This window comes from Thamnophis sirtalis, unplaced genomic scaffold (genome assembly GCF_051295495.1).
Source record: "Thamnophis sirtalis isolate CommonGarterSnake01/CBP01778 unplaced genomic scaffold, rThaSir2_p1.2 scaffold_9, whole genome shotgun sequence".
Classification (NCBI taxonomy): Eukaryota; Metazoa; Chordata; class Lepidosauria; order Squamata; family Natricidae; genus Thamnophis; species Thamnophis sirtalis.
The window spans coordinates 56,562,774-56,585,640 of record NW_028261389.1 but is presented as its reverse complement, the minus strand read 5'-3'; the positions used below and the strand labels follow the sequence as shown (position 1 = coordinate 56,585,640).

The 22,867-nt window shown below is 34.4% G+C and overlaps 1 protein-coding gene across 3 annotated transcripts in view; it reads right to left on the bottom strand.

The window, feature by feature from the left end:
• The window catches only part of MET (MET proto-oncogene, receptor tyrosine kinase), a 114,326-nt gene that overhangs the window by 74,873 nt on the left and 16,586 nt on the right, over window positions 1-22,867 (bottom strand). For 2 of the 3 annotated variants that reach the window (XM_014076682.2, XM_014076679.2), the window contains exon 2: window positions 9,672-10,889. In XM_014076682.2, coding sequence (XP_013932157.2) covers window positions 9,672-10,874 — 1,203 coding nt within the window. In that variant the 5' untranslated portion in view covers window positions 10,875-10,889. Of the gene's footprint in view, window positions 1-9,671; window positions 10,890-18,202; window positions 18,267-22,867 lie in introns of all 3 variants that reach the window. The other variant, XM_014076678.2, reaches the window with a different exon arrangement.

Below are 22,867 nucleotides of genomic sequence, written 5' to 3'. Positions count from 1 at the left end.
CTGAACCAACATGCCTTTCTCACAGATACTCAAGCTTTAGTTACCTCCCATTTGGAAAACTGTAACACATTCTACATAGGACCACCCTTGAAAGTACCAGTTTAGTTGGTTAAAAATGCAGCAGCCTGCATAGTTTTGTGGAAATCTAGATTTGTGCATGTGTCATCTCTTTTGTGGGAGCTGCCGATTTGCTTCTAGGTCCAACTCAACATGTTGGTTATCCCTTTTAAATCCCTACATGACTTGTGGCCAGGTTATTTATAGGGCTGCCTCTCCCCACTTACATATACCTGGCCACCAAAACAGGAAGGCAAAGTATGTTGCAGGTCCAATCTGTCATGGGACTGTATGCATAGTGTATGCATACACTGTATGTCTGTGTGCATAGTGGAACTATGTTATTTCCCTGTTATTTCTCCCTCCTTATGAAATATTACCCTGTTTTCCCGAAAATAAAACCTCCCCGGATAATAAGCCCAATCGGGCTTTTGAGTGCATGCACTAAAATAAAGCCTCCCCTAAAAATAAGCCCTCCCTGAAAATATTGCAACATAGCAGTAGCCATGAGGTGACTATGCTCGCTGCCTCATGCACCTCAAAAATAATAAGACCTCCCCAAAAATAAGGCCAAGAGCTTATTTTGGGGGTCGAAAGAAAATAAGACCTTGTCTTATTTTCGGGGAAACACAGTATTTCCCAAATATAAGATTAACCGTGATACTTTTTCAGAAGATCCAGAAGACATGGTTCTGCCAGTGGGCCTTGGAACCACAGGCTTATATGGAACTGATCAAGTGGCTATTTGATTGTGTTTGTTGCTGCCACAGAGACGTTGTTGTTGTTATGGGTACTGTGGATGTTTAATTTTTTAAGCCACCCGGAATTTCCAACCAGAAAAAATTGTTTAACAATAAATAAATAAATAAATAAATAGATTAGTCTGGAAATATTTTAACTAACTCTTTTTATGTTGTAATGCTTATTACCATATAATATGTTTTGTTTTCAATCCTGTAATTCATCAACAGGAAATACATATTTTTCTGACAAATTGCCCTTATAATATATCTTGGTAAATTGGGCTTAAAAAAGAATGTAGTTATGCTGCATTGACAATTCAATAATAATCTATTAGCTGAATTATTTACTATTGATGCTTCATTTCTATTTCACATAACAGAGATCACTTAGCATTTTGGAGAATATATTTTATACTTCATTTCTAGAATATGACTGGAGTTATACATAATAATGTAAAAATAACAAAAATGTAGCTGTCTTCTAAAATCAATATTGTAGTCATCATTTTTACTTACTATTAAATTTAAAGATTAGTTTTAAAATTAAGGTGTATTATGCCATGACCTATTGAAAAATTAATGGGAATGTGTCCTTTAAAAAGCAAACCAGAATGTAATGATAACAATTGTATTGTTTCACATTTCAGCTGTAAATCAAATTTTTAAAATGTTAATTGCCAAAAGAATTTGGTCATCTTTTCAAAATACATAGCCACATTACAATGTCACATTTTTGAACCCTTTTCCATCCCCTATTTCTCCTACTATTTGTTATTGTATTTTTCTATTTTATACTATAAATTAATAAAAAAGGAGAGATACTAGTGAACTTTTTAAAATACATAGCCACATCATTATGTGTAGCAGGGCCGGATTTTCCTACAGGCTAACTAGGCTTCAGCCTAGGGCCTCAAGATCAAGAGGGGCTTACATTCAAATTGTTAGCAAAATTAAAATTACACTATTCTAAAAACAGTGAACACTAAAACACTGAACCGAAAATAAGGAGAAATTCTACGCATATGACTAATAAACAAATATAAAAATGTATTGGTTAAGATCGTTCCAGCGCCGTGGCAGTTGGGGAGCCCGCCCATGTTCCCGGCACCGGCGGTCGGGCGAGAGGCGCGGCCGCTCCCAGTAGCCGCCCCGTCGACGCGGAGCCCACCAGCGGCCAGGCAGGTGTGGGCGAGTGGGCCAAGCCAGGCAGCTGAGCGCAGCAGGGGAGGCGGCTGGCCTCGCTGCCTTTGCCGCAGAGCAGAGCTGCCCTCCATCGGGAGGCCAGCTATATATATTGATATATATTGATATATATCACAGTAATGATGTATTTTATTGTCTCTCATGTAATTTACAAACTTAAAAATGGGAGGTGAAAGGGCCTAAGTGGAATAGCCTAGGGCCTCTTTTCATCTAAATCTGGCACTGTGTGTATGTGATGTTTAATTGCTGCATTTCTGCAATAACATCTAACTTAAATTCTGCATTTGACCAGGAACAGAAAAACTGGATTTTCAAAAATTCAACTCCTATAATCTCTTGCTATGTGTAAATGTGTGACTAATAGATGTTCAAAACATTTTAGCATCCTCTTACCCTCAATTAGGAGAGTTAACTATACCACTGAGTATCAATTATTCCAGGAGGTTTTGGTCTTGATTTGAAAGGTTCTCGGTCTATTGGAAGATCATTTTAAAGGAAGGTGTGAAATCCCACTCCCCATTATCTAATTCTAATAAATACTGGCCCAGAATCTGCAATTTACTTTTCCCATCCTCATTCCCTCTCCGAATAAGCTTCAAAAGAAATCCAAATTTCTGAGGAGATTCTAAGGATGCAGAGGGTTTGCTGAGACAAGATTGTATTGATTGTAACAGCCAAAGGCAGTATAAAATACTTTCCTCCCTTATGCAGACAAACACAGGTGCACTTCAAAAGGCCGTAGTTGTTTTATGCATTAAAACTTTATTTAATTTATTTATTCATCTCATCCATTCGTTCTATTCTGCTTTTCTTTACAGCAGACTTTGACAATTCCAGAATGCTAAGGAAGGTCTGACCTGCTTAGTACCTGATCGGAGACCATCAAGAAATCTTGAAATGTCCTGTAGCTTAAATGAGAAGTTTAAAAAAAAAAAAACCCACCACCCCGAAGAGAAGTAATAACAAACCACTTCCTCTTAAGTGCTTTCTATTTCTCTTTACCTGCTTTTTTGCTCAATTGGAACAATGAAGGTCCTTAGGGAAAGAACACATTTGTGTTGCCAAAGGTCTGAGCTAATTGTTTAGAAATTAGTTTTAAAATTAGGCTGAAGAGGCCATGAGGCTCCAGAGTGAAGGGTGCACAATGGCAAGTATATGGTTGGATTCCAGCTATTTACACTAAATGGATCAAGGCAGCCTTAAAGCATTTTTAATTGCCATTTCAAAGGTTAAATCTTTCAAAGCCACTTATTCAAGCAACTTGCCATGGAGAGTATTTGTATCATTTAATTTATATGTGATAATTATATATTTGAGTTTCACTTCCTCACCTCAAGACTCCCTAAACTATTCAGTTGGCAGACAAAATGGAAAATTAAATTATCTCTGGATTAAACATACACATATTCACTGCCAAATTCCAGTGACAAATCTCACAAATATGGTAGTTCAGTAAATGTTTTACTGGTATGTGGCTTACTTTTATTTCTTCCTTTCATGCACTTGAGTGAAAGTACAAAGTCCATTTGTGACTCATTTAGGGGGGAAAAAACCTGCATCTGATGTAGGTCAAAACTGGAATGTGATGATACAAACTCATTTCCTCCTTGTTCAAATTTAAATTGCATTTTACTTGCTCATGCAATAATCTGTGAAGCTACTCTACAACTAATCTTTACAATATGGGTCTTCAAATTAATGTATTTCTTTGGTTTTTAACAAAAAAAATCCTGTTACTTTAAATGAACACTATTGCTTTGAGTAAGAATTAGTTTTAATTATGAATAACCCATTTTATGGCTTATAAAAATGCACAAGGCAATCTATACAAAACTAAAAGCATAGAACAAAACCAAAACATAAATACAGTATAACAGAAAAAAGTTTTTTAAAAATCCCTCTCAAATAACTGAATGACCTTACAGTTGATCAGCTCTGAACCTTGCTTTCCTACACTATATTGCCAAAATTCGCTCACAACTGATTCTGATTATGTGGATGGGTGAGCGGATACTTTTGGCAATATAGTGTATGTACACCCAACATAGCACATATGACCAGAGGTAAATTAATACAAATTATGGTAAGTGCTTAAAAAAAATTAAACTCTCAAACTAACATCTAAATTATGTCATAATACTCATGAAAATAATTAACCATCAGTGCCAAAACTATCTGCTCCATAAGGATGATTTTATTAACAATGCATTACACACCATTCTGAAAGAAATCTGTATGAACTTGAACTAAATGGCATTTTAAAAAACTAAATAAGTAGTTTAATGGTTTTAATCCTGTTCATGTATGCATTATTTAAATACTAAAGTAACATGCTTCATGAACTGAATATTGTATTTTATACAAATATTGTGGGAAAATACCACAACTGTTTTGCACATTTTACATTGTATTGTGAAGATAATAACTCTCATTATCATGAAATCTTATGATGTATATTCCTGGGCATGGAACTGGAGTGTTAGTGGAAATTTGTGATATGCTACTTTATTTAGACTGGTTTGTTCTCCTGATTGCTCTATGTGATATTTATATTATATTTTGTATTGTTTTATTTGTGGTAAATCAACCAGAGTTGTTTTATGAGGTAATGGCTATATAAATTGAAAGCATCTCTATTAAATCAATAAAAATGCAAAAATTCTGTATTCAAAGTAAGATATTTCAAAATTAAAAGAGTTCTTACACAGTGGTTATTTTGAATTCAACAAGTATATAAAATAGGAAGTGTGTCTCCAAACCAGTTCAGGTCAATAGAAATAATTGTTAAATATACAGTAAATATTTATAGCATCAGCTATGAATTTAGTATCCCGTATTTCCAGAAATTCGTAGTGTTCATTTACTGATAAAGGAAAAGCAAAAAGATTATGCTAATGTTAGATTACGTAAGGAAAAATAGAGATAAATGCTGATGTAATTAACTAATACAAATTAAAAACATAGCACATTTTTTTTCAAAGATCTTTCATAGTATTATTCACTTTTGGTATTGATTACCACTGCATCAATTCTTGTAATCTAGTTAGTGCATTAGCACTAAGTAAATAGTATTGATTTAGGTACATGTATAATGGACTTATGCGTTCTTTGTATTTTGCCTGTTTGCTTTGTGTTATGGCAAAGGCAACAAATGGCAAAAAAAGACAACCCAGGGCAAAAAAAAATGTATTCGCTACTGAAAACAGTAGAAAACACCTCCTGATCAAGACAGCCTTGGCTTTAACAATTGCTTATATCAATAATGTTTTGGAAATATTTAATTAATACTTTAGGCATTCCCCCCAATACCATATTTTCTCTACCAATCCTTGCCTTAGCAGAAACCATGCCAGCATGAATTTTTCCACCCTACTAAAAATCCATATCTTTCCTTTCTCAGTAATTGCCAGTTGATTGACTTTCCTCTTAAGGTAAGGGATGACAAGGTCTTTGTCAGTGTTAGAATAAAGGCAAAATAATATTTATTTAATTAAAAGATATTCATGACTTTTAATATCAACATGTGACTTTTAACATAGGCACCACAAATCTAGTTTGAATCTGACTCATTCATGGCCTGGAAGAAAGATGAAGCGGCATTATTGGACCCAACAGTAAAAAAGAAGCTGTCAGAACATATTTATAGTATAGTTTAGGAGTAATGGAGATATGGCATAAGAGGAATGGTCATAATTTTAGAGGCAAACATATCAGTCCTGCATTCAATGAATGCTTATGATGTAATGGATTTCCTTCCCAGGTTTAAAATGCCATGTTCTCCATGGCACAAGCCATGGCAGAGCCCAAAACTGGAAACTATAAAATGCTTGATTAAGCTACAAAGTTATGGCACAGAGGATCCGATTGATTAGTTGTAATGTCTAAATCAATTTAATCTTGCAATCACTGGATATGCTATCACCCCAGAAACCAGCTGTGTGTATTCATATTAATTAATATGTGAATTGCCAAAATTCAAATAATATATCATACAAAAATAGAAAAAAAGCAAAAAATATTTCAGCAGGTGATGCACTGTTTCTAGAACAAAGTCTGTATGGCTGCTAATTATTTTTTAGTTAAATGTAGATAATATTCATTATTTAAAAGGATTAGCTATGTTAGAGAAATAAAGACAAATAAGCAGTGTGATTAAATGAGAATTAAACTGTCCTAATTTACACAAAATATATAAAGTATTCTATTATGGGGTAGGATGAGAGCCAGTTTTCTGTAGTCTAAGGCAGTGGTCTCCAACCTTGGCAACTTTAAGAGCTGTGGACTTCAACTCCCAGAGTTCCTCAGCCAGTCTAAGGCATGAGGCTAAAAACCAGGAGACTGTGAATTCTAGTCCTGCATTAGGCAAAAAGCCAGCTGGGCAACCTTGGGTCACTTACTTTCTCTCACATTAGGAAGGAGGCAATGGCAAATACTGCTGAAAAACTTTGCCAAGAAAACTGTGGGGCCAATAATACTGCAGGGCCAGGCAGTTTCCCAAGAATTTGACAAGACTGCATGGAAGGGGAAAAAATAGGATGGAGTAAAGTAAATCCAAGACCACAGCATAAGATGAGGGAAAATGTGACCCTTGAAAAACATGGCCAATAGGGAGGAATGTTTGGAGTTGTTCAGAGCCATTCAAATGTGCTTACAAGTCCTCTCTTATCAACACAATTGATTTGAACTGTGATTTGAACTCACATTTATTTATTAAATGTATATGCCACCTATTTCGCCATAAGGAATTCTAGGCAGTTTACAATCATTAAGCATGATGATACTCATTAATTATCAATCTACCAATTCATCAACTCATCTTGATCCGGTTATGATTACATCTTCAGGAAAGCACAATATTCCAGGTAAAGATAAAATAGACCAATGAAATCAGTGAACTTTTAATAACATGATATTGCCACTTAGAGCTGGTTCAATTTATATTTGAAAGCAAAACCAAAACTGGTTTTGTGCATTTTAGATTTATTTTTGCATTATGATGGGTAAGTAATAATAATGGGATATAGCACTTAGCACTTAGACTTATCGCTTCACAGTGCTTTACAGCCCTCTCTAAGCAGTTTACACAGTCAGCATATTGCCCCCAACAATCTGGGTCGTCATTTTACTAACCTTGGAAGGATGGAAGGCTGAGTCAACCTTGAGCCTGGTGAGATTTGAACTGTCAAATTGTAGGCAGCAGGCAGGCAGCAGAAGTAGGCTGCAGTACTGCACTCTAACCACTGTGTCACCGTGGCACATATCCATTGATTTAGTGTACAATTTTATATATAAGAGCTGTAGTGACTCAGATGTCATAGTGAAAACCAAAACATCTATGGGGAGGCAGTTAAGTCATTGCTGCTAGGTGGGAGAAGGAGCAAGGAATTGCGAGAGTGGCTGGGAAACTGTCATGGAACATTGAAAATGAAAATCATATGATAAGCAGCCAGTAGCACTGAAGCAGCCATAGCTTTCCCAAATGTCATTATCTTGGGAGACATGGGTGCCAGATTTTAGACATATTCTGCAAATTAGTCCGTTTGAAGGTTCTTAGTTCAAAAATTGTTGACCTATAACACAGTTTCTCCCAATTAAAAGGTCATAATGATGAGGGTTTTAGTAATATATGGATGCTATCCTAGAAATGTTACTTTTTACTTTGTGTTGAACAAACTGGTCTAAACTTTACTGCCAGGCTGCAAAAATACCATCGGAAGGATTTAAAAGCATTGAGCTTTAAGCTGCTTCCTTCTAGAGACCCAAAAATGCTATTAAACTTAGACACACTGCTATTTCCTCTACAGAAGAAATAAGCCGAATAGAAACTTTGTTTACTTGTTTCCTATGTCTATTCAAATTTGACCCAATGCATTTTCAGGATTAAAAGTAGGCATTAATGCAGTAGGCAGTGTTATATATTCCAGAAAGTAACTGAAATTGAACTGGGAGAAAAATGTAGAATAACCCTCCAACCCTGTATTTTATGAATTTGTAATGTGTAAGTTTTTAAGCCCGAGAATCTGTTTAAAACAAGTGATATGAACTGTCTAGACATATGACCAGAAAACCTGCTATGAGAAGATGAGAAAAGCCTATACTTGTAAAATCTATTTGTGTTATTTTGTCTTTATTTTATTACATGTTGCTATACCCAAAGGACAAAAGATCAATAAAGCTCTTTTGGTTTCCTGATGGAAGGTTGAAATTACTTCTTCCCATTATAAAATAAGCATAACTCAATTTATTTCATCTATCATCTTAATAAATAAATATCACTGTATGTTTATTTCACTGTCATTTCACTCTCCTATATTTTTTTCTCTTCCCTTTATTTGCACTTCCACAATCAGCTTGTTTTGATAGCAGAATAAAACAATGCAAAGAGGTAACAAATAAAAATTATGAAAAACTGAGCAGTTCTTGCTGTTTTGAGGGAGGGGAAAGCAAAATGTATTCTCATTCCAAAAATAGAAGTCTGATTATCCAATTGCTTCTACTTTAAGTGGACTATGCTGAATCAAACTGAAAGAATGACCATCCTTTAATAAGCCATGCTGAAAATGACTACAATTGAATCTCTCCCCAGATTTACTGTATTTCAGTTTCTGCATCATTAAAGTGGCAACACCCCCCAATCCACAGAGAATTGATTCAAAACCTTCCAAGATTGTTTGCCAACCATCTTTTAATTTCAGGGAAACTATTCTAAGGCCACTTTTCTCTTCCCCCTAAACTCTTTGGGACTTTTATTCCCATGAAAATAAAATTTAAATTGACAAAATGACATAATCCTTGAATCTTGTTTCCTTTTTATTCAGCCGTATGATACCACCTCTCTGTCCACTGCACTGGTTACCAGTTGGCTTTTGGATATAAAGTCAAGCTGCTAGTTATCAACTTCATAGCATACAATTTGGCTAGTTGAGGCAGGACAGGTTTTGCTCATCTTATAATATTGGGCACAGCAAGTGCATTTAGATTTTTTTTATTAAACAATACCATATATCAGAACATCTGTTCAGTTTCCCCACAGATGATGTTCTGAAAGTCACTGAAAATCAGGCTATTTTCCAATGGCCAAGTGGTTGTTGAGCTGCTGTTAACTTTTTTGTGTTTTTTATTCATAGTTTGTACTCTGGATCCATGAACATTATCCATGATTGTATTGTTCCAGAGTTATTGGAAATAGGATAGGTCTCTAAGCAAACAAACATTTTGGATGACTTGCAGTAGAAATTTTGGAAATTTCTGATTGCTATATTCATCTTTAACTGAAAGATTATGCAGGGACAGAATCACTGTGTGGTGTTAGGCTTTATTAAACCTGAATAGAGTTGTCTATTTTGATTTCCTACTGCTAAGCAGGGTTTAGGGTTTATACTATATATAATACAAGCTCTAATTTCTGAATGCATTCTCCAATTACTTTTATATCCAACACTTATAACAACTGTTTTATGTGAAGATAAATCACAATTGGCAGTAACTAGCATTAATAGTGACACTGAAGTACATTAAGACATCCTGGATGAAAGCCAAAATATAATCCAAGATAATAGCTACTACTCATTATTAAAATCAGCATAGTCACATATTCAATACTGGAACATTCAGTGGGAATTAGACAGTGTTAGATAATTATCATCCTATAATACAAGGCTTACTTACCTTGTTCAGACAGTATTTATTATTCTTCTTATAGAGATGCTGCAGACATTTCATGTTTTGTTTGTCTACAATCTTGCCAAAGAATTCATTGATGGTTTTGATAGAAACTGCACAGACAGCAGATTTAGGAGTTGGGATTGAAGAGTCTGGTTTACTTTGGGCAAAGGCACCAAATAAAATATCATCGTTCATATTAAGGCCCATTTGCTGGGCTAAGGTTGCACCTGGCTTACCAATATATGCAGCCTGTAAAATATTAAATACCTCATTTGACCTCTTCGCTGACCTCTTCTTACGTTTTTCAGTGTAAATGCATTCAAGGGGCATTTCCACGTATGAATGCAACTCAGAATCAACAGAGCAAAACCTTATAATCCTTGTATGAAAAGCTTGGGAGTCAAGAGATTCTCTTTGAACGGTAAGGAAGTACACAAAATGGTCCTTTTCAAATGCATGAACATACTTGATGGGATATGAATCCCTGAATTCTGGAAGAATATCAATGTAAGAGTAAGCTGTGAGGAACTCAAATCCATCCAGTGTTTCTTTTAATCTTCGAACAGATATTGAATGAAGCAAATGGTCCTGCTGGGGTGAATTACTTACAGTATTGCCAACATAGAAATATACAAATCTTTCTTTTTCTGCCACCAAAATTTTGGTTCCTAAGGGGCTTACAACACAGTCAGGACACTCATCTGATTCCTCATCCATCAGTTTGGAATACATGCAGTGTACTCTACTTCCAATGTCAGCAGGATTATCAGGATAAATGACATGGCGCTGACAGGTTCCTTTGGCCACACTACCGCAGCTGATAAGGTGATGATCGTAGTATGTTTCAAAGAGTAGAGCCATGTTAATGTTATCTTTCCAAATATCAGATTGATTTCCTTTAGGCTTACATTCATCACATGGAGCACAACTTGGATTCTCCAGAACAGGACCAGTCTTGTATTCATAGACATTGTGAAGAGTTTCATTTAAGACATAGATTTTATTAACTGCACCTACATACAGGTGCTGTCTGTAGAGAATAATATTTTGTATTGGGGTTTCCGCAATGAAATATGGAAGTTGGTATTGGATGCTCAAATTCATCTCTGGCTTTGAACCTGCTTCTTTACATTTGCCATTGCTCTTCTGTACCAAGGTAGACAGGAATAATATAATCCCAAAGGGAGAAGTAGCAAAAAGGTTCATAACTGCAGATTTATCCTGTCAAAAGACATTTTAAGAAAGATTTATTATCATGTGACTAATCAACAGAACTATTCGTCTAAGCTATATTATTTATTCAAGCCATTTATACCATAAATTCAATGTAAAAAGCTTCTAGAACAGCTTACATAATACAAAATCAAATACTGCCCTCAGGCCCAAAATGACAGAGACTAAAATGAAAGAAATGGATTTAGGGAAAGTAAAAGCAAAGAAGGTACCTTAGGTTCAAATAATTGTTTTATCATTTCTAAAATAGGTAATTATAACAGAAATGGTCTGCTCAGTAGTCTCTATGTAAGACCATCACTTCTAGAAAAATATGCGTTTCCCAAGATGTAGAATTAATGATAGTAGGGCTAGGGCAAAAAACAACAACAATAATTCATTCTGAAACAGTATGTCAACATTCCAGTTATTCCTGCTATAATTTTAAATATTTTATGAGAACACTGTTTACAAAAATTAACTATTTTTGAAAATCATAATGAGATGAAGTCAAGATCAACTATATAGGTTTGCTAGAGAAATTTAATCAGTCACTTCTACCTAGTTCTTTCTGCCAGCAACAGCAATTAATAAGGTATGCAAAACTCTCTAAAAAGTGCTTCATAATGTACTTGAGATAACATAAAACACTTCTCTTCAAATCATTAAAGCAGTACATAACTACTTTATAGCCACATGGGGAGACAGCTAGAAGCAGCTTATGAAAGTAACTATGCAAGTCTGAGAAAATGCATGACTGGTTTAATTCTTTAAAAAGAGAGGCTTTGTACATGTTCCCAATACATTGCAATATACCTCTTTGAAAAGATGTATATAACAGAACATGGAATCTCTTGTTCCACATTCCTAGTTGTGTCTTAGTTATGTCCTATGTTATGTTATAACTAGGACACCATCATCATCACAAGGCCAGCATTTCTTGTTTCAGATTCAAACTTGTTAGGAAAAAAAGCTAAGAATCTTGACTGAAATATTGTTAGATTAATTAGATTAATTGGAAAATGCCATTACTTGGTAATCTACTTCCAACAGTCACAGGGAATTTGAAAGCCCTCTTGTTTTATCTCAATAAAATGAAATTCAGAACTCACAAAATAAATGATTTCTCATGATTTCCTTTTCAGCTTTAAACAAACCAGTGTTAATAATACAATTAGCATTTACTTTATGAATATATAAACATCTAATTAATTTATATATTTTTATTTAAATACTTTATTCATTATACATTTCCTTAACAGCACTATAATATAAATTATTACATTTAAGATTAATAAAACAGAATATATGAATCACTAAACATTGGCAGACAGACACTCTTTTTTATATATTGCATTGAATAGTGTATTGATTTGATTCAAATCCTATGACATTTTAAGTATATTCAGGAATATTGTTATTCCATTTCCTGAGTAATGTGTTTTTTATATGTTTTGTTTGGTTTATTTTCTCAAGATTAGTTCACTTTTTAAAATGCTTACAGCTATAAGTCATTGTTATAGGATAAGCATTTAGCTATACAGACAGGCAGAATTAAAACTGTCTAAGAGGCTGATGAAAAGTCTAATCTAGCACATTTCTTCATTTTTATTCATTTTGATGTGGTTTTCAAAGTCAAGACACTTGTGAGTAGGGTGATATTTTAAACCTCCGACATGAATAATAAATGAATTGTGGTTGAAGCAGTGGGATATTCATCAGTTTTCAACATTATACTACAAGTTAAACCAAAACATTGTTCTATTGATACTTATGACACAGTTGCTAATCTAAATTTAGTTTCTTTAGAGGGAAACAATTATGCCTCCTGAAAGGACAACCATATGCTGTTTACAGGATTTTGTGCAAAGTATTATTTAGTTATTAATAAATAGTATTGTTACTGGTACAGAAAGATGAATAGCATTGTTACCAATTGTTCAGAAAAACAAATTTAAAAGCATCTTTGATAGTATAGAAAAATGAAACCAAGTTTCAACAACTTTCTTTCTAAAGTAATATTCTTTTTATTATGCTTTATTTAATTTGCTTAAAGTTACAGCAGCTTGCATATAAACTGTATGTTTCCCAGCAATACATTTATCTATTTATCTCAAAATTCACCTGAGCTTTTACTAGAATTCCCTATTCTCTCTTACTATTTTGAAAAAGTTCTGCAAAGAGCAGTAATGGGAAGGTTTCACATTCAACTTGCACAGCTATTTATTTGGATCCAGACAGTTTTTAAAACAAATACATATTTTTGAATTTGATAAATTGGGAGCAAATAGCAAAAAATATTTGATATACAGAGGCTGTTATGTCCCCTGAACATTTAACTCCATTAAATATTGAATTTCCTTTCTCTATTTATTTGCATAGACAAGAGGATTGGCAAAAACAATATTTGCTTGGCTTTTAATTCTTCACGTTTTCTCAAATCAGGATAATACTATATGGAGAGAAAAAAGGAGGGAAAAAACTTTCTATATTAAGTATGTATCACTTCAGGATAGAAAGGGATCCAAAAGACAAGGCTCTCCTCAAGGTTCTTCACAGGGAGTGGAGAGGAGAGGAGAGGAGCCAATAGTGCAAAGCAGAGCAAGACCCCCATCAAGCACAGTCGGACAGTTGCATTCATGGAAGGATTGAAAAAAAATTGTTCTGGAGGCTACAACATTTGAGAATCTCTTCTCAACTCTTCATACCATGAATTCATATATTTTTACATTTCCTATTTTACAGTCTTAGTGGAATTTGCACAGCAGAAATTTTGTAAATTCAATACTGCAGGATTATCACATATCACAATACAGCCTGTAAGGTATAAAGCCAAGAATAACAGGATTAGGTGGTCATCAGTGAGACATTTTGTAGCAGTTTTAACAAAAGCCCAACTGTCAACACAACATAGCTATTGCGATTTTTTTTTGAATCTCTTTTTACTAGGTACATTAAATGTCTTCTAACAGGGCCATCTTTGTATATATCCATCATTGGCTAAAATAATTTTTATCAGTCTTTGGAAAGTACTCGTAAACCTTCAGAGGCACAACATTTGACCCTTCGATTTAGAAAAGCATTTGAGATAACCTCAATATGAATAGTTTTCTTTAAATTCATGAGATGAAGCATATTTCCATTTGCCGTTTCACTTAACAAGCTGAACAATACCAATGTTGTTTGTGTAGATATGTTTCCAGTTTGGATTCAACATAAAGGTTACTATATTGAACTCAAAGAGAATGACAGAATTTGTGGCTAGACAACAAAAAGACCACTAAAATGCAATAGGCAGCAAATGTGTTCTAGGGAGCATGATGTCAGAGCATTCATCCACATGTATAAATGGGCTAGCCTCCACAAGCATAGTCAGCAATGATGTGCCATGTTGGAGGTGCAAAAAATAAGTAATGCACACTGGTGTTAGAATGTAACTGACACTTTATATGACCTAATATTCCTTACTGTAAGTGTAAGATTAGTTTCATGTGTTAACATTATTTCCTGCTGACCGACCATTTTGTGCATCTCATAATTCAATTCCTTTTTAAAAAATAATTTAAAAGAATATTTTAAAGGTATTCAGATCATCGTTAAGTTTTAAATATAAAATAACTACCATATTCTGTTGAAAACTAACAGACACATTAGGTTGTAATCCTGCTTGGAATTTCATGGAAATGAACTTTTGCCATATCCTTATCTTTCTCTTTTAGAATTACAAAGACTTTTATCTAAAATCATAAAGAAGTGTGCATTATTAAAGCATCTCAAGTAAATCTTGCTAAATCTTTTCTGAGAAAACATGTTTTCCTAATCACCTAACAGATAAATATTTCCAGAAATCAGAACTGTGTTTTATGGTCAATCTACAAATTAAACTAAAAATATCTCTTTTAATGCTATTAGTAAATGACAAATATTAATGCAACTTGAACAGAACTAACAAAAAGTCATAGGCTTTTCCAGAAGACATAGCCCTTTGTTTTCCTGCAATATAGAACATATGAAATATTTGCACTATATTTATTGTAGTTTAAAAGTAAAGAGAAAAATTAAAACCAAGTTAATACATATTTAAATGTTCACCAATATTTACATGCAGGTTCCATTAATCAATACTATTCTGCTTATAGCAGCTTTCCATAAACCAAATTATTGGTAAATTATTTAATCAGGTCAAAACCAATTATTGTAGTATGCTTTTAATTACATGCATACAAAAGTAGTAATTTATCTTCTATTCTGAAGAAAATATATTATTTTACTCATTTTATGTTAACCTAGAGTAAGTAAACTGTAGTGTAAGTAGATAATACTTTTGCTTTGTTACCTACTGCATTGCTTTAAATCCCTAAGAATAAAGCAAGCTTTTCAACCTGTGCTAGTCTAGATTTATTTCTTTCCTTATGATAGTTATGGTGCTGGACTAAAATGGCACAATAGGTCTTTATTATTACTAATATAATAAGCCTTCAAGAGTTTTCACTGATGTTCTATGGGGAAAAAGCAGAACAATAACACTATTTTGTTTCAAAAGACTGAGAAGAAGGAATACCAGCCAACCTTTACTGAAGAGGTACAGAAATACTATTGAGTAAAGGTTGAAGGTTTCAGATCATAATAAGGAAGTTAAATATTCTGAAAATATTGGAAGGAGGCCTAGAAAAAGGAATTCACTCAAGAATGCAGAACAGGGAAAAGAAAACCAGACAATAGAATGTGTATCATTATATTGGTTTGAACTGAGTTGGGCTTTATGAAATCTTCACTAAAGCTTTTATTCTTTCTGCTCTCCCCAGCCCCCCTCCCCTTGTATAAAAAGACACACATAGCAACATTTAGCACCAAAAGCAAAAAAAATAAAAAGGAAAATAGACACTACAGACAGAAATAAATATTTAGATTCACATTTTATTGTGTGACTGTATTTAATGTTTGCTGAGGAGGAGGGGGGAATAGGACAAATAACAACATACGTTCCATGATGTCATCATGATAATGATGAAACTTTAATCAGGTGTCAAGATATAGACAATATAACTACCTAATATTCGTGAGTAATTAAGTCATGATGCATAATTATTGTCATGTTGATCTCATTGTGATTTGCAATGGTGCCAATAAATATACTCATTTGGTTTTTTATTCTCTCTGAATAATAAATGAAGTAATATAATAGAAACAGGTGTACATTAACGCAACAAAATAAATTCACCTGTTCATACAGTCTGACAGAAATTCTTGTAAAATAAATCAATGAAAGAAAAGTAAAGATTTGATTAGACTTTTAAATTAATACTTATTTTGATGCAGAACGCACTGTTTTGCTTTCCACTGTCATCTTCAATTATTCACAATTATGGATTCACTCTGTGTAAAATTCATTTGTATCTCTTTGTGTTCCTGTCTCTGTCCCCATCTCTCTCTTAAAATCATAAAGTGATTAAAGTCCACTCACATTTTTACACTTATTGCATGGAATAGTTTCATATTTAGAATGCAAGCTTACTCTACAGAATTGGCACTGTTTTCATTTCACCCACTTAAGATTGGTGAGAGACAGTATCACTTTCTTATCCTTTGCAACTGAAGATCTGTAAAACAGGCAAAGTTGGAGTAACTACCCACAGAGGAAACCTATTTTTAGCAGTCTAGAAACCTAAAGATTTAGCAGTCTTTTCTTCTTTTGCAGACTTATCTAAAAAGAATAAGTATGTTTCCCCATCCATTTTGTGGCTCTTTGAAGACAGAATCCTCCCTTTTCCTGACATTCAACTGTTTTTCTTCTGCTTCATAAAACAATGAAGCAAAACATTTTGTAACTTGGAATAAAACCTCTTCTGTTGCAGACAATTCAATTGCACCTTCATTTCATCATGCCATCTCCCTTCTCCGGTTGTAGATTCTATAAATCTATATACTTACAGTAGATTTCCATGATCCAGCAGGTTCTATTCATATATCAGCACTTAACAGACATAGCTTTTTTCTTTTAATTACAACACAGAAAACCAAACATAGTTACAAAACATAAATTAAATTATGCAGATGTGTACATGTTGTAACATAGGCAGAGGTGGAGAAAATCAGAGCTACATCTATTGAGACAAAACCATACCAAGAGAAATGAGACTCTATAGATATTTTTATTAATTAATTCTTTCCTCAAATTTCTACATCGCCTATCTTACCTGTATGACTCAGATACATCATAGGTGAATGGCTAAGTTACCCCTACTCACAACCTGTACCCTGAACGTGTATCCCAACCACAAAATGTTTTCAGGTTTTCATAAAATTACTTCCAGGAATACTTTAACCTCTTCATTACTTAGGAAAGAGTCCTTAATTTTAGAAATTCTCCCACTTCCTCTCTTAAAAAGCTAAAAATACCTTTAAAGTCATCTGTGTTTGTTCTAACACTATTTTCAGTAAATAATTAAAACAAAATCTGATATTTTAATGAATACTTTTCTTCATTGCAGATTTTGATGTTTAGTATACTTCATACTTGCATCTGAAGTATGTATTCACTTTAAAATTATAGATATTAAAATACAAGGCTGTTTAAGGACGTGAAAGAAAAACTTCTCAATGCATGGAAGTGCAAACAGCACTTTTCTTCAAAGTACTAAAGAAACCAGATCTTTTGCAAAGTTGCATAGCTGTTTTCCTAAGAAAGCAAAAGATGTAGAATTTAAATGATTCAAAGAAAAAAGTTTCATTTGCTCTGCCATGCACTTGAAGTATTTTAAGAGCTACCTGATAGCAATTAATTTTCTCCAGACATGATTTACAGTAGCAGCATTTTATTTTATCATCTTTCTTTTTTAAAATGGAGGTAAATTAAAGACAGAATTAAGTCACATTCCTTTCATGAATGGACAGGCATATGCATGTTTGCTGAAGATTCAATAACCTCTATATCAGGTGAGGTAGGGCGGAAACATATTCTGCTATTTGTTATCAGATACTAACAGAATTTTTGTTAATCTATTGTTAGGACAAGTTACAAGGCAAATAGATTCCAATACATAGAATGAAGTGAATTTTCTCTTGATAATTAGCAAAATAATATATAGTATGTTCAGAAAGTATTCAGACTCCCTTCACTTTTGTCAATTTTTTTATGCTGCAGCCTGATTTGACAATTGAAATTCTCCCTCCCCATCCCGTCATTATTGTAAACTCAATACCCACAGTGACTAAATAAAAACAGACTTTAGAAATGTCTGTAAATTTATTAAAAAGAAAAAACTGAAATATCCCATTGGCATAAGCATTCAAAACCTTTGCAAACAACACCTGAAATTTACCTCAGATGTCTCCCATTTCCCTTGATTGTTGCCGGCATATCTCTACACCTTGATTGGAGTCCACCTGTGGTAAATTAAATTGATTGGACATGATTTGGAAAAGCACAACCTCTCTATAGAAGGTCTCACAACTGACAAAGCATACTGTAGCAGAGCAAAAACCATGAGGTCAAAGGAACTGCCTGCAGAGCTCAGAGACAGGATTATTTGCAAGGCGCAGATCTGGGGAAAGCTACAATAAAATTTCTGCTGAACTGAAAGTTTGTAAGAGCACAGTGGCCTCCATAATTCTCATATGGAAAAGGTTTGGCACAATCAGGACTGTTCTAAGAGCTGGTCCCCTGATCAAAATGAGCATTGGAAGTTAGTAAGAGAAGTGACCAAGAACCCGATTGTCACACAGAGATCCTGTGTGGAGATGGGACAGAGTTTCAGAAGGACAACCATCATGGCAATCCTTCATTGATCTGGGCTTCATGGCAGAGTGGCTAGACTGGAGCCTCTGCTCAATACAAAACACATGAAAGCTCACCTGGAGTTTTCAAAAAAGCACCTGAAGGACTCTCAAATTGTGAGGAACAAGATTCTCTGGTCTGATGAAACCAAGATTGAACTGTTTGGCCTCAATTCTAAATGTTATGTCTGGAGAAAACTGGCACTGCTCATTGCCTGCCCAATATCATCCCTACAGTGAAACATGGTGATGACAGCATCATGCTGTGGGGGCGTTTTTCAGCAGCAAGGCCTGGGAAACTGGCCAGGGTTGAGGGAAAGCTGAATGAAGCAAGGTACAAGGATATCTTCAACAAAAACCTGTTCCACAGTGCTCAGGACCTCAGACTCAGCCAAAGGTTAATTTTCCATCAAGAGAACAAGCACACAGCCAAGACAACACAGGAGTGTCTTAGAGACAACACTTTGAATGTTGTCAGCCAGAGCCCAGACTTGAACTCTATTGAACATCTCTGGAGGGACATGAAAATGGCTGTCAACTGACGGTCACTATCCAACCTGACTGAGCTTGAGAGGATTTGCAAGGAAGAAAATCCCCTAATCCAGGTGTGCAAAGCTTGTCAAGTCATACCAGACTCCAGGCTATAATTGCTGCCAAAGGTGCTTCAACAAAGTACTGAGTGAAGAGTCTGAATACTTATACCAATGTGATATTTCAGTTTTTTTCTTTTTAATAAATTGATAGAAATTTCTAAAATTCTGTTTTCACTTTAATTATTATGGGTACTGTGTAAATTAATGAGAAAAAATGAATTTCAACAATTGTAGAATCAGGCTGCAGCATAAGAAAATTAATGAAAGTGAAGGGGTCTGAATGCTTTCTGAATACACTGTATATGAATATTAATATGCAGTTATACATACAGGAACCAGAAGCCAGGAAGATCTGGTATTTAACACAATGAAATCACTAAAATTTCAAGCATTAAATAGCCTGTAATATTTGTATAGTGATTGTAAAGTTTAGTTTATAATTGTATTTTGATACGGTTTTCTCTACAGTAGCTCTTCACAGTTTTTAAAAAAATGTGTGTCAAGGACAGAAAATTGTAAGCTCTATACCAAGAAACTGAAGAAGAGTTGTATTAAGATACAAAGTGCAGGGCCATTGAATATGATACTTGTTTGACAAATATGATTTGTGCAGTTTCAGTGTGAACAGTGGGACAAGATGTGCTAGTCAGTGAAGTTTACATTCTAAATAATACTGAATAAGGTGGGTCAATGATTTGACTCAATGTAAGAGTTTTAAGCATGTTAAAGCCATTTCCTTTGTGGTCAGACATGTCCCTTCAAGAATAATCAGATTAATGATTCACAATAGACAAAATTGTATTCAAACCATCTAATTTAGCAGAATAGCATCTAAACCTGTATTGTTTACATTTAGTTCCAATACAACAGGAATGTCAACTCAAGGCCCACAGGCAGGGCTGGCCTGGAAATATCAAAGGACCAGCCAGTGGTTCCTCTGGCGGCTAAATCAGGCTTCATGCAGCCCTCCCCCCGCTCCGCACCTCATTTTCACCCTCCATGGCTTCCTGCAGCACTCTGCCAGCTGAAAATGGGCCAAAAACGGGCCTGAAAACAGCTTATAGAGTGCTGCAGGAAGCCATGGAGGGTGAAAATGAGGTGCGTGGGGGCTGTGTGTAGACCCCCCATGCCCAATTCTGGCCGGCTGGTGCTGCAGGAGGTGTCCGGCCGACCTTCCTATAATGCTGATTCAGTCCTTGAAGAAATCCCGTTTGACGCACTATCCACAAGACCCAAAATATATTGTGATAGATAAAAAGGAGGATGAGGATACAGAATCTTAAAATGAACCTATTAACATTCAAAGTATTGAACATGTTGTTGATAGCTTAGGTCTGGATTAACTTTGGGGATCATGTTTTTCCAAAAGAACTCCTTGGCCATATGCCCTACATGCTGCTAAGAATCTAATCGGATTTCTCATTCTAAATACAAAGTACTCACTTGAGATGGTTAAATTAAACTTATTTGATTAGCAAAAACACAATACATCCTTGTATGATTGACTGCAAACTCCTTACAGCCCTTTTGCATGAAGCAGAAAAAAATGCACTTGTGCTTTGGTGACTGGAGGAAAAACTAGATAATTACAGAAAGTGAATTTAAAAAAAATCAGTGTAAGAGATAACTTCGTAAACCTATTTGTATTCGTTGCAAAAAGAAATCAGAACTTTCTATTTTTATTGTTTCTTTCTTCACTTGATTTTTTTTCTTTTTCTCTTTAGTGCTTATTTTGCATTAGTTTACATTAGTTTTTATTGTTGCTTTAAAACTTTTGTTTAAATGTATATATTAAAAAGGAATCATTGTATTCAGAGCTTCCACACACATAAACATTTACACATAGCATATATACATTCATTCAAACACATTTAATATCCCTTCCAAAAATATTTTTCCTAAGGTGTTATAAGATTTGAATTTAATTATTGAATAATTTCTGGATTTCTGAATTTTTAAAAAAATATCATCTTGTATTACATGCTCAGGTTACATGAGTAGGTTCAGTAAGTGTTTTCAAACCATTAGCAATACTTCTGAGTCATTGCTTCTTTACAGTTTTGAATAACCACATGATTGTGGATTATTCAATTAAACTATTTGATTTTAGCTTAAGTCAAACAGGATACACCTGCAGGGGGAACTTCTGAATTACAGCATACCTAGAGGCATTTACAAAAAAAAATAGGCTTAAAGCAATTCAAGGCCAAGACTTGTTTGGGCAAATTGTGCTATTTTGTAATCATAGCACTACTAATTCAAATCAATGGCATTAAGGCTCCTTTATACATGACATTTTTTACATACCATCATCCATGAATACAGCAGAAAAGATTATTATCATCACAAGTGCAAAGAGCAGACAGCTCTTTTATAAATTGGTTGCCTAGTTCATATATGTTTCGCATCATAAACTCACAAACTGCATGTCAAGCTTTCACTGTATTTATCTCTCACTCAACTGAAAAAAGTGCCTTTCAGCTTTATGTACAAAAAACAGGCAAATGCTGAGAAATATCTGCAACGTTCAAAGCTATTAGTCTTACATCTGTTTCACCAAGATAGATCCTAATTACATCATTTTCTCCAGGTACATATTGAAGATATCTTGGCAGGAATCCTAGAAAGTCATATCCAACTACAGGTAGTCCTTGACTTATGACCACAATTGAACCCAAAATGTATGTTGTGAAGTGAGACATTTGTTAAGTGGATTTTGCCTCATTTTACCATCTTTCTTGCCACAGTTGTTGTGAATCACTGCAGTTGTTAAGTTAGTAATCTGGTTGTTAATTGAATCTGGCTTCCCCACTGACTTTGCTTGTCAGGTGGTCACAAAAGGGAATCATGTGACTTTGGGATGCTGCAACCATCATAAATGTGAATTAGTTTTCCAAGCATCTGAATTTTGATCACATGATCATGGCTGTAACTGTGAAAAATAGCCATGTCACTTTTTTCCAATGCCTTGGTAGCTTTGAAGAGTCACTAAACAAACTGTTGTAAGTCGAGGACTACCTATAGTATCAGGTTTGACTGAAAAGAGGGCAATTTGCTAGATTAATGGTACTTCTTATAAACAAGTCAGGAAGTTTCTACATGTTGGAATGCTTGATACATTTTAGGCACTTTCTTGACAACAGATTTTTTTTAAGTTTAATATTTTCAAATAAACATGTAAATAATTTAGAAATTTCCTAATGCCCATTTTGTTGTACAAGACAGAAAGTATCACGTTGTTTTGGAGAGGACATTAACCAACTCTCCGTGGTAATTTTAATTGTTAATAAAATGTTAATTGATGGTCTTACTTTTTTAAACAAACAATTTTGTGATGGCAATCAGGAAGCTTCTTGCACTAACTAGTTGAACCCAAGAGTCAAAGAAGGGAGAATGGTCTTAGAGATGATCTTGGGAAAACCATAGCAAAGGCACAGAAAAGAATAAACAAGAGGAACAGTAGTTGGATTGAGGGCCAACCAGAATTTAGATCAAAATAATGTGCATCATTTCTCTATACATAACAGAAAATATCCCAGCACCCAAACATTGCAGCGAGAGCTTTTCCAGATTATCAGCTTTTCTCAGTCTTCACAATATTGTACATTAATAAAGCAA